Here is an 11,864-nt window from a genome sequence, read left to right on the forward strand (position 1 = left end):
CTTATATTTCCTACTAAAAAAAAGAAAACGATATGTATGATTGTGAACGAATTTTCTTGAAAAAGATTTTATCCTTTTGCATACAAAGCGTATTGGCTTCTTCTATGATCTATGAATTTATTTTATTTGTCTATGCTTTTTTAAAGTTAATCTGTCAGTGTCAAATAATATTGAAATCGGTGAAAACTGAAAACCCGGAAGATAGCTGAAAATTGTGAAAAAATTGTATTCGCCGAAATCAATAACATTGATTTGTCGTTTTAGCAGGTTTATCTCGATTGATATACCTTTCGCTTCACTTTATATCTTTGGTGGTCTATTAAAAAAAATACATTCATGGGTTTTCATTAATAAAACCATGAAAGTTCGAAATGACGACCTTTTAAAATTATTAATTTTCGTCATATCAGTTTTTGTTTATTGCGAATATTTTATATATTATGTGGTCCTCTTACAGGTAAGTTATAAAAAGAATATTCCTCTAATATTTAAAGTCAGTAGTTTGAATAATAATGATCCTACAATATTTCTCTATTTCTTGTTATTAGTAGTTTACTGAATGTAAAAAAACCGTGTTTCGTTTCCCTTTTTACACGGGTTTTACTATTGAACGTTATTGATATTTAATCAACGGTTATCTACTTGTTATGACAAGGTGTACATAATCTAATCAAATCACTTATTCCCAATTCTAATGAGACTAAAATAAAATAATTTTATAAATAAATGATTGGGTGTTAAATCCCATTACATCCGGCACTGGTTGCATTGATGTTTTTAAAAACACTGTTTTATTTTATTAAAATAAACGGCACTCAGTGCCTTTTACATATTAGTTACACATACAATTAAATATATATACATGTAAGCATAATTATAAGTAATACAGAGCATTTAAAACAATATGATTAATTAACAAATTAAGAAAGTCTAAAAAAGATAAACTATATAAAAGAATAAAATATTACCAGTTATAGAATTATCGATAAAAAAAGTTAATTTGGCATTAGAAATACTTTGAACCAGTTAAAAAATAAAAAAAACTAAGAAAACAATTTTAAATAATATTAAACATAAAAATAAAAAAGATAAATGTATTATTATTTAAAACTAATACTTAGGTAAATAGTAAATATTTATGGATAAAAATATAAAATGATGTAAAAAAAAATGATCAAGAGAAATATTTTGTACTTATAAATTGATTCAAGAAAACAAACGAAAAAAGAAAAAATGAAAAAAACACTAATAAAGAAGTAAACAATTTTTAACAATAGTAACAAATAGTTACCTAGAACTATTACCAATGAAATACAGGAGAAGAGCCATTCTATATGAACTAAATTTCATGTGAAATGAGTCACCAACGTCCTGGTACTCATTGCCTAGAGAGTGAAGTCTATTGATGATTGCATTTTTACCATATGATGTCGAAGTATTGTTGCCACAGTATTGGTAGGTTTGCCGAGTTGTCCTTTTCGGTACATTAAAATTAATTAGTGATAAAATTGCAGGGGTGTCAAACATAGAATGGATTATTTTATGTAAATTTAATAAATCAGTTATAACTCTCCTATCGCTAAGTCTTAATAATTTCAAAATAAACAGTAACAAATTATAATTTAAAATTTGGATTTTTATATTTTGGAAATTCATTCTTTTTTGTATTTTCTTCTTATGATTTATGATGAATGAAGTATAAAACGATATATTTTTGACTTACATGAGTAAAATAATTAATTATCAAGTAGGTAGTGAGTGAATATTATTTATTTACATTTTTTTGTTGTTTACATTTATTTTATTTTATTTTTTGCACAACAACAGGCCAGGAGGCCCAATTACAGTTGTGAATTACATCACAAAACACCCAGGCTTGAGAAAAATCACAGTAAATTTTTTGTGTTCTCACCGGGAATCGAACTCGGAACCTTCCGTGTGTGAGTCAAGCGTCTTGACCACTACACCACGGAGGCCGCCAATTTGTTACATTTTAATTAAATAATATATCACTTAATGCAATGCAAAAAGTGTATTAAGCGGGTACACCCATAAATAATGTTATACCTATTGCAGTGTGAATGGCCCACACTGGAAAACCATGTTCACCCAGATAATGTTAAGCCTGTATACGCCATGTTCCTCGCTGACACGCATTTACTTGGGAAAAGAAATGGCCATTGGTTCGATAAACTGAGAAGAGAGTGGCAAATGCAAAGAAGCTTTCAGTCAGCCATGACATTACACAATCCCGAAGTTGTGTTTTTTTTGGGTAAGCTTTCAAACTTTTATTACAGTATACCTTTGATACACTGGGACATGTGGTATAAAGAAAACCCGGATATTCTCAGATAATCCCAATATATTTGAAATATTTCACAGGCTAGATAAAGAAAAAAATCAGTGAAGAGAGAGTGCCTAGTAAGATACTTCACACAAAGCCCTAAGGTAGACGTAGCATTGAGAGACCCAAACTCCGATAGCTGGATGGAGTGCAGCAGGATTTTGATTTATTTGTTTATTTTACAGAAACAAACAGTAGACAATGATAGAATAACATAAAAAAAGATACAGTTTAAGGACAGAGCAGCGAAGTTTCTAAATAAAAATCATACATATTAAAGTGTGGTACAACAAAAGGGTGTGTTTATGTGTATTTGTATGAAAATATATGTATAGGTGTGTATGTGGGATTAAGTGTTCAGGTGTGCGTAAGTGTAAGCATAATTAAATAGCAAGTGGGATCGTATCGCAGCCAGAAAGAATCAGTCTTAATTTATGTTGAAATAAATTAAGGGGCGTGTTAAATATATCAATAGATGCAAAAAAATGCATTATAGTTAGAGCAAGAACGATAGAGGAAAGAGTGTTGTGCATAGTTAGTACTACAGACTGGCAGATGGAATAAATATTTATTTCTTGTTACGTGAAAGGAAACATTAAGATTAATTTTGGAGAGTAGGTTAAAAGAGCCTACTTTATTATTTAATAATTTATATAAATAGCATAATTCAGATATAGTGCGTCTATTTTCAAGGGTTAAAAATCCATTTTGTTAAGCAGATATGGATATGGGCTGTATAGCTGATGATAATGATGATGATGTAGATAAAGACAAAGAGAAAGTATGCCTAAAGAAAACTTATCAGCTGATATAATTGAAGTCATATATTAGGTGTACAACATTACTTACGCCTTTTTTCCGAAGTTCTGGCCAGTCAGGATGTGTGCCATTGATCGAAACTAGTGATAGTCAGAGGAAGCATCGTCTGGAGAATACGGAAGGTGAGATAGGGTTTCCCATTTTAACGTTTCCAAGTATATGTCTTGACCACGTTTGCAATATGGGGTCATGCTGCAAAATCACTTTATCGTGTCTCTCGTTGTATTGCGGCTATTTGTCTTTCAATGCGCAGCTCAAATACATATAACAATCACCTTTGATTGTTTCACATGGTTTTAACAGCTCATAATACACGACGCTGAGCTGGTCCCACTAAATACAGAGCATGACCTTAGAGCCGTGAGTATTCAGTTTGGCCGTCGACGTGGAAGCATGGCTGGGAAATCCCCATAATTTTCTTCGCTTCGGGTTATTGTAATGGAACCATTGTTCGCGGCCAGTCACAATTCGATGCAGAAGTCCCTTCCTTCTTTGCCTTTCAAACAATTGTCTACAAGCAAACAAACATATTTTAACATCTCACGCTTTCAACGCATATGCACCCAATTTCCTTGCTTCCGAGTCATTCCCATGGTTTTGAGATGTTTTGAAATTGCTTGTTGCGTCACTCTCAATGATCGTGCTAATTCTTTTCGACTTTTGCGCTAGTCATCATCAAGTAATGCCTCCAATTCTGCATTTTCGAAAATCTTCTTTCTTCCGTGTCTATGGCTGTCTTCGACGTGATAATTACCATTTTTGAAGCGTTGAAATCAATCACAACACGTTCTTTCACTAATAACAGCCTCACCATAAGTATTTGAGAGGAATCGATGAGCCTCAGACGCATGTTTCTTTATATTGAAGCAGAAAATTAAAAACTCCCGCAGATGGCAAGAATTTGGCTTGTGAACTGTAATTTTGCTGTGATGGCAAATGGTTATAGATGCTGTTTTTGTCATTTTTCAAGTTTGTTCCGAAAAATGTCCCAAAGAGTATATTCTTTGATGTGGCAAAGGAATAAAGCAATACTAATATAAGGATAAAGATATAAGATACATGGAATTATCTTTTATAATATCCTGCCCAACCAATTTTGAAACTTTCTTTTTGCTCTCCTGAAAATAGTGTCTGTGACAGATTAGCCTTTTGCCACCACAGTTTAGAAATAATACTTACTACGCAATGAATCTTTCTATAAGATATAGTGTTTTAATAAAGTAATATAAAGAGTTTTATTTTGCTTTTGATTTATAAGTAATCTTTACTAGTTTACTCTGTGTAAGTTAACCTGATTTTAAACATTGTTTTAGGTGACATCTTTGATGAAGGCCTTTGGTGCAGTGGTGTTGAATTCAATGAATATGTAGAACGTTTCCAAAAAATGTTTACTACTCCATCAAGTACGAAAACATATGTTGTTGTGGGAAATCATGATATTGGTTTTCATTATAGGTAATTGTTTTTAAAAATATTAACTTTATTATGTCTTGCAGTGCAGCTCTGTGCATATTATATTTAAATGTTATTTTTCATGTATTATAAAAGATTTTATTAAAAAATTGTATCCGAGATACGTATCACTACCATAACTGTAAAGACAAAGCGCAGTTACAATTTTATTTTAAATTCAATAAAGGATCTATAGGGGCACATTTTTACAAATCACAATAACATTTATTTCAAGCCATTTATTGAAAATTAAAAAAAATATTTATAAATTGTTACTTTAACTATAAAACTAAACAACACAGACATTATTTTAAAACGGCGTATTAGTTTTCAAGAATAGAGTAACTACAAAATTGTGAATATTTTTCTTTCAGTGTAACTCCGTATTTAGCAGATAGATTTTCGCGTTTATTGAACGCTCCGCCTGTGCAGATGATATCCATTAGAGGAAACCATTTTGTGTTGATCAACTCCATGGCAATGGAAGGAGATGGCTGTTTTCTGTGCCATAAGGCTGAATCTGTGTTAAATAATATTACATGTAAGTTACCAATATTACAGCAAGCTAAGGCCGGTTCATATTCATCTTTCTAGTCAGTCCCATGGTTACGAGGATCGTGATCACTATGCTCCCGGACGAGTCTCCTCCATCCTTCTCAGTCCTCCGCCATTCTCGCAAACTAATAAAGTGTGGCATCCATGACTCTTGTTTAGATCTGTCCACCTCATTTGTAAACGTCCCCTTCCTCGCCTATCATCAAATGTTCCAAAAATGATCTGTTGCTCCAAGCTGTTTGTATATTTCACACTAAAAATGTACGCCATTCAAAAAAATTGGAAGCGGGAAAATTTGTTCCTCTATTTTAAATCTTTAGAGATTTTATTTTGTTACCATTGACTTATTTATTTTCATTTCATGAAGATTCCATTCTAATATAATATATTTTTTGCAGCTGTTTTACGATGCATGAAAGGAACAAGTGCCAAAAAATGTGACCATTATAACCATTTGGATCATTACAGCAGACCTATTGTGCTGCAGGTATTGTAACAGAAGGAATTTTTCCTCCAAAATTTCATATTGAGAAAAAAATCCAAGGAAAAAAATTAAGAAAAGTACCTAAACAAAATCTAAACCACTGTTCAGCAGCATAGCTCAATCAAGAGAAACGAAACTCTCAAAATTTATAATAAAAGAGTAATATTACAATGTAGCAAATTAACTAAAGATACAAGTTTCAAGCTGTTTATCTTAATCTTGAAATAAAAGAGTCAGAATGATGAATACAAGTTTATAAAATATTTAAATGTGATTAACGTTCATACATAATTATAGAAGAACAATATAGTTCGTTTACCAGATACAAAAGTTATTCTATGGTATCAAATATATTTCATAAAGAACTTCATGCTTTAAAATATATAAAATACATGAGAGATTAAATATTAAAGTTGTGTTCCTTGTAGAAAAGCATGAGAAAATAACTGAGAGGTAATATACTGTGATCCTGGCATGGACAAAAAGAATACCATATAAAATTCTAGAAAATAAGTAATACAATATGATTTGTTTATACAAATTTTGTTCTGAAAATCAAAGTCAAAATAGTCAAATATGTCAGAACAAAATCTAGCCTCACATTCAATAGTGTTTTGTGAAGTTTTCTTCCATAATATTAAAGAAATTATTAAGTTAGGTTAAAGATTTTATTTTACTATAATAATCCCAGATTGAAACTTACAAAGATATATGAAGATCGTTAGGATAATATGATTTTTAGGTTATCTGAATGAATTTAATACTAAATGGAAAAGTATATTCATCTTTTCACGATTTTTGCTGCAATTTCAACTCTCAACCTACACAAATTCATAATGTGTCGTAAACTTGATGAATACCATGTTGCTCAGTTTGTAGAAGAAATGCATCCTCAAATTTATCCCAAAATTATTCTAGCATTTGATTATGGATATCAGTATGTGAATTTTTGGTCAAGCATCATAAGTAAATGTTTTCCTGGCAAGGATTGAGATGATTTCCAGGATCAAATTTAAGATATCAGATGAAATCAAAGTCATGTATAGCGATGTCTACGTTCAAGGCACACGGAATGAATGCATTACTTTGTTGTGACTCTGTCTGGTTAAGTTTAGATAACATTCGCTGGTCAATACTCGCAAATGTAATATTATATTCTTGAATATTGAGGTGCCAGTTTTTATCGAAATTCAACCAGGCAGCGTTAAAACACCACATTCCTTTCGTACGCCTTGAACGTAGACCTCGTCAATAGGTAAATCACATTTGCATGTGGCGAGGTCAAATTGTTTAAATTCATCAACTGAAAATTAGGTAATAATGAATATTATGTTTGATAAACATGGTATTATTGTAACTAGTCTATGTTAATGAAAAGTCAAGCATTAATAAATAATATGCTCAGAAATATATAAAGGAAAATGGATCCTGTATGGATAAAAATCATACAATTCCATCAGAAAATTTATCTTGGAATGAACGATTATTGGAAAAATGCGATAGAAATTTTTCACGCCTAAATGGACTATCCATTTAATTAATTGGATTTCACATGTTTGTTAATTTTATCTTTCCCGGCATAGCCAACTATCAGAATCTTCTACAAAAAAGAAAGCTCATAACCCGTAGTTTGATAATTCACCACTAGGTGTGCTATTGATCCACCTCAAGGTGGAATAGCGAGGAAGTTCGCAAACATTGGCAATTAATTAAATAACTTAACTTTTAGAGTTTGAAATATTCATTACTGTTTGTCCATCTGTCTTTTCTTTCTTTTTAAATATATAATATATTTAATAAAATAAAGAAAAAGTATTTTTTTTATTATATTTGAGGTCAATAAGAAGACAAAGAAACTTCAATAAATTTATCTATATTGTGAATCTAGCAATCAGTTAATGCCTATTATGAAGGTCCTCATTGAATATTAGTCTAATTTTATTTGACAATATTTTTTCTGCACATTGTGTTTATTGTATCAAATGTTTATTTACAGCATTTTCCGCTATATAGAATTTCTGAAGAAGCGTGTACCGGGTCTGACGCAGCTCCACTATCAGAGAGAACCATAAGATTTCGCGAACGCTGGGATTGTCTGTCTCGGGAGTCTACAGAATACCTTGTGGATAATCTTCAACCAAGAGTTGTATTGGGAGGTCATACACACCATGCGTGTTATATCACCCACAACATAGGACCGGATGGTTCCGATCAAAAGAAAATGATTGAGTATTCGGTTCCATCATTTTCTTGGAGAAACAAAAACAATCCTAGTTACATGCTGGTGAGTGGATTCTATGTTTATTAAAATGTCACTAAAATGAACTATTCTAAACATTTATTCACCGAGTTGTTTATGTTATTTTTTTTGTGTATTTCTGATGTTGAATTTCATTGATAACAAAAACAAATATTGTTTCCATTACATAAAATAAATTACTGAATGATTGTCCATTTTTAACAGTTTGTTCCGCAGTAAGAATTATTTTGAAAATAATGTCTTCTTTTTCTTCAGTTCTCTCCACTTTCTGTCCTCTGCTTTTTTATTTCATGCCCTACGTGCTATCGGGGCAATGTTGAAGGCTTATCTTTTATGCAACCTCCCAACACCTCTTTTAACAGAGATCTAATACTTCTTTGAGAAGGGAATATGGAAGTCTGAGTGTTTACATTGTTTACAAACATTTGAACATACTCGTAATATTGTTAAATGTACTTCATCAAATATTATTACCAGCATAAATACATTTTTGTTATACGAGGTGAGTTAAGAAAATAACGGGAATTTAAAATTTTTGCGGGTTTGGAGAGTCTGATTGTCAAATTTTTTATTATGTTGGTATACATGCCCCTGAAGTATGCAATGTTTTTTAGCTGTATTCATTGTTTACTGATTGGCTCATGCCATTAAATTTTTTATAATTTTTTGGGGATGAAATGCGTGGCAGCAAAATTTGTCCGAAAATGGTTGAATTTTGAACAAAAACAGCGGCGAATGGAAGTTGCTCAGGTGTCACCAAATGAAATCAACGATGATGCAGAATTACTAAAACGTGTTATAACAGGTGACGAAACATGGGTTTACGAATATGACGTCGAAACTAAGGCTCAATCGTCCCAGTGGAGGCATTCTGGATTGCCAAGATCAAAAAAGGCTAGACGAGTGCTTTCGAACGTGAAGGTGATGCTCACTGTTTTCTTTGATTTTAATGGCATAATGCATCACGAATTCTTGCCACGAGGTCGAACTGTCAATAAGAAGTACTACCTACAAGTTCAACGCCGTTTGCGTGAAGCAATAAAAAAAAACGCCCGGATATGTGGCAAAACAATTCATGGCTTTTGCACTATGATAATGCGCCTGCTCACACTTCATTGCTAGTTTGTGAATTTTTGGACAAAAACAATACTGTAACGATGCTCCAGCCTCCATATTCGCCAGACATGGCTTCGTGTGACTTTTTCCTATTTCCAAAAATAAAGAGAACGCGAGAAGACATTGGAAGAAGCGTTGGCACAAGTGCATAATATCTAATGGGGACTATTTCAAAGGCGACAACATTAATGTAGACGAATAAATAAATATTTTTTTCAAAAAACGAAAATTCCTGTTATCTTCTGAACACACCTCCGTATATTGAATGATTTTATGTAAACATCTTTCTTCAAATGTGACTTTTATTTTTCAGGGTGTGTTCACTCCTAGTGAATATAAGATTAGTAAGTGTCATATGCCCAAAGAGAGTACAGTCGTTCGAATATATTTACTGTCAGGCGTACTTTTTATGATTTTCACAGCAATTTACTTGAAACGAAGGAGGAGGTATAGTATTATGTATTCTAAGAAAAGTTATCATTAGTTTTAATACTTAATGTGTTTAATGTCTATGTAAAAACTATTAAAAATATTAATATACATATTTCTAATTAGTTAGTGCTTGAACGTGTGAATTCCACCAAAAATCAACAGTTAGGGCTCAATACAATATATATGACTGTTTGAAGCTTCAGTATGACATTCAAAATATTATACAATGGAGTAAACGAAACAAATTTCTTCTTCAATGTCTCTGAATGTTTTGTCAGGTCGTACACAAGAGCGCCCAAAATAATTTATTTCTGTTATATCATGGAGGATGTAAAACTTGAATGATCGTCGACGGGGTGCTATTTGATGCTAAGTTTTCATTTAATCTTTTTAAATTTGAACTCTTGTATTTTTAATTATATTTTTAATTTATAATTGTTTAGTATTAATATTTATATATACCATGATGTTAACTTTTTTACTTTCCTTTTAAAGCATTAAAAAAAATAATCTTTCTTCTCTTCCTCTTTTTTAAAGCTGCTATTTTCTTTAATTCACCTTTCTTTTATGTAGGTAAATATTTATATTTGTTACAGATGTAATATTTATTTTTTCTATAAATACTGTTTACTATTGTTTAATTTTTTCGATGTTTTTGTTCTTTTTTTAATATTATGCTAATTTTTTTTTCACTGGTTGTATTGTTATTATGTAAATGGTTCCTGGAACCGTAAACAAATGAATAATCTACTTGTAATATCATTATGCTGTAACTCCCTTAAAATGCTTGGATTTGTTCTTAGAAATGCCAAGATTTTTTTAAACATTCAGGTTCTGAAAACATTGTATAATTCCTTGATAAGAAGTCGCATCGAATTTAGTTCCATCATTTGGTCGATAGAGAGGGTGCAGAAAAAAAATCTGATTTATCTGTATCTCAGGGAGTATGGATATTACCGGTGGCTTTTCCCGAATGACTTCTTACTAGGAATGCTGGGCTAACAATCATTGTTGGGGAGAAGGGATATTCATTTGGGTGTTCACTTTTTTCAACTGATTGGTAGTCGCATACATAATTCCGATATTCCGAAGAAATTTGGGCTATTTGTCCCTGATAATTATCTTCGACAAAGGCAACACAGGTTGTTCTACCTACCACGATGCAGAACCGACCTGCCAATGGTTATGCCGGTAGGTAGAGCAATCGTGTTATTCAATCATATCGCCCTGAATGTCGATATATTTCATATATATACAGTGAGATTTCTCTTAGTAAGGCAATTTCCAAATTGTAATATGTATGTTCATTTTACATGTTTTTTTTTTCTTTTCTCTTCTTTCTTGCTATTTAAATTATCTGATGTGTATATTTTGTAATGTATTGAGAATGAATTGTATACTCTGTAACGTTCTCTATGTAAATAAAAATAAATAAATGAAATAAATAAATGTATATACCTACCATAGGTTGATTTAGTTTCCCACAATGTAGCTTGAAAACCCCTTGATTATCGTTTTCTATTTAATTATATTCAGGATGATTTATGTATTGCCATTTTTGTAAACATTAGTTGAGTGGGTTAAATAGAAAAATGCCACCCATGATTACTGTTTTTGGAAAGACCAATAAAATTAGCAGCGAAATACTATTTTCAACAATGTTTTGCTCCAAATATTTGCAGACAGGCTGGATTTCCTCCCTAGGGAGTTATTTAGATCCAAATTTGTTGCAGCAGAGAGGGAAAATATTTTTGAGAAGCTCTTTTACTTCACAAAAGTCGACAAATGGAAGAGTTGCAGAAATGTGGATGTTTAAACATAGACAGAATGGTGAATGCTTCACAGTGTGTAAAGTGGCAACTTAAACCAGCCAATGACAGATCAAAAGCCCTGTGAATGCCGAAATTTCCGTATTACCTTCTCAAAAATGTTTTCCCTCTCTGTTGCAACAAATTTAGATTTAAATACTATTTTGTTCAAGTTCAATGTCCAACTGGTGCGTGGTATAACAAATCACGAAAAGACTATTAATTTTAAGTTCAATGTGCATAATACTGACCTTAAAAGAAATAATCTTTCCACGACTGGATTTGTTGGTCTTTCCAAAAACAGTGATTATAGACAGTGGTGTTTGCTTTTAACCCTCTCACCTCAGGTCTGGAAAATCAGTTAAACAAATTAACAGAGTAATTATTTCCAAAAGTTTATTTTTATTAAAAACTGCCTCCCACCATGACAGAGAGTCAAAGAAGGCATCCTTTATATAAAAATACTGTATGAATACTTGAATAAACAATTACATTACATAATAAGTCTTAACTAATTACTCAAATTAAATATATAGAAGAAATAAAATATTTTTTATATCAGATATGATTAAATAAGGAGCAAGGAAAACTGCT

At 31.6% G+C, this 11,864-nt stretch overlaps 1 protein-coding gene across 1 annotated transcript; it reads left to right on the top strand.

The window, feature by feature from the left end:
* Positions 1–156: 156 nt before the first annotated feature.
* PGAP5 (Per1-like protein PGAP5) lies at positions 157–11,500 on the top strand. The gene is made up of 7 exons (XM_088223813.1): positions 157–457; positions 2,077–2,272; positions 4,477–4,618; positions 4,990–5,156; positions 5,569–5,657; positions 7,651–7,938; positions 9,344–11,500. Exons 1-7 carry the CDS (start codon positions 359–361, stop codon positions 9,512–9,514), a joined length of 1,152 nt encoding a protein of 383 aa, XP_088079939.1. The 5' UTR covers positions 157–358; the 3' UTR covers positions 9,515–11,500.
* The last annotated feature ends 364 nt before the right edge of the window (positions 11,501–11,864 follow it).

Source organism: Micrasema longulum, unplaced genomic scaffold (genome assembly GCF_059751315.1).
Source record: "Micrasema longulum isolate JH-2025_06_02 unplaced genomic scaffold, ASM5975131v1 h1tg000251l, whole genome shotgun sequence".
In the NCBI taxonomy this organism is placed as follows: Eukaryota; Metazoa; Arthropoda; class Insecta; order Trichoptera; family Brachycentridae; genus Micrasema; species Micrasema longulum.

What these genes read in the sequence shown, in the direction of transcription:
- PGAP5 (XM_088223813.1), top strand. Translation starts at nt 359, where the DNA reads ATGAAAGTTCGAAATGACGACCTTTTAAAATTATTAATTTTCGTCATA. An exon ending in TGTGTTAAATAATATTACAT is followed by an intron (nt 5,157 to 5,568) that starts GTAAGTTACCAA and finishes TATTTTTTGCAG; the next exon opens with CTGTTTTACGATGCATGAAA. An exon ending in GCAGACCTATTGTGCTGCAG is followed by an intron (nt 5,658 to 7,650) that starts GTATTGTAACAG and finishes GTTTATTTACAG; the next exon opens with CATTTTCCGCTATATAGAAT.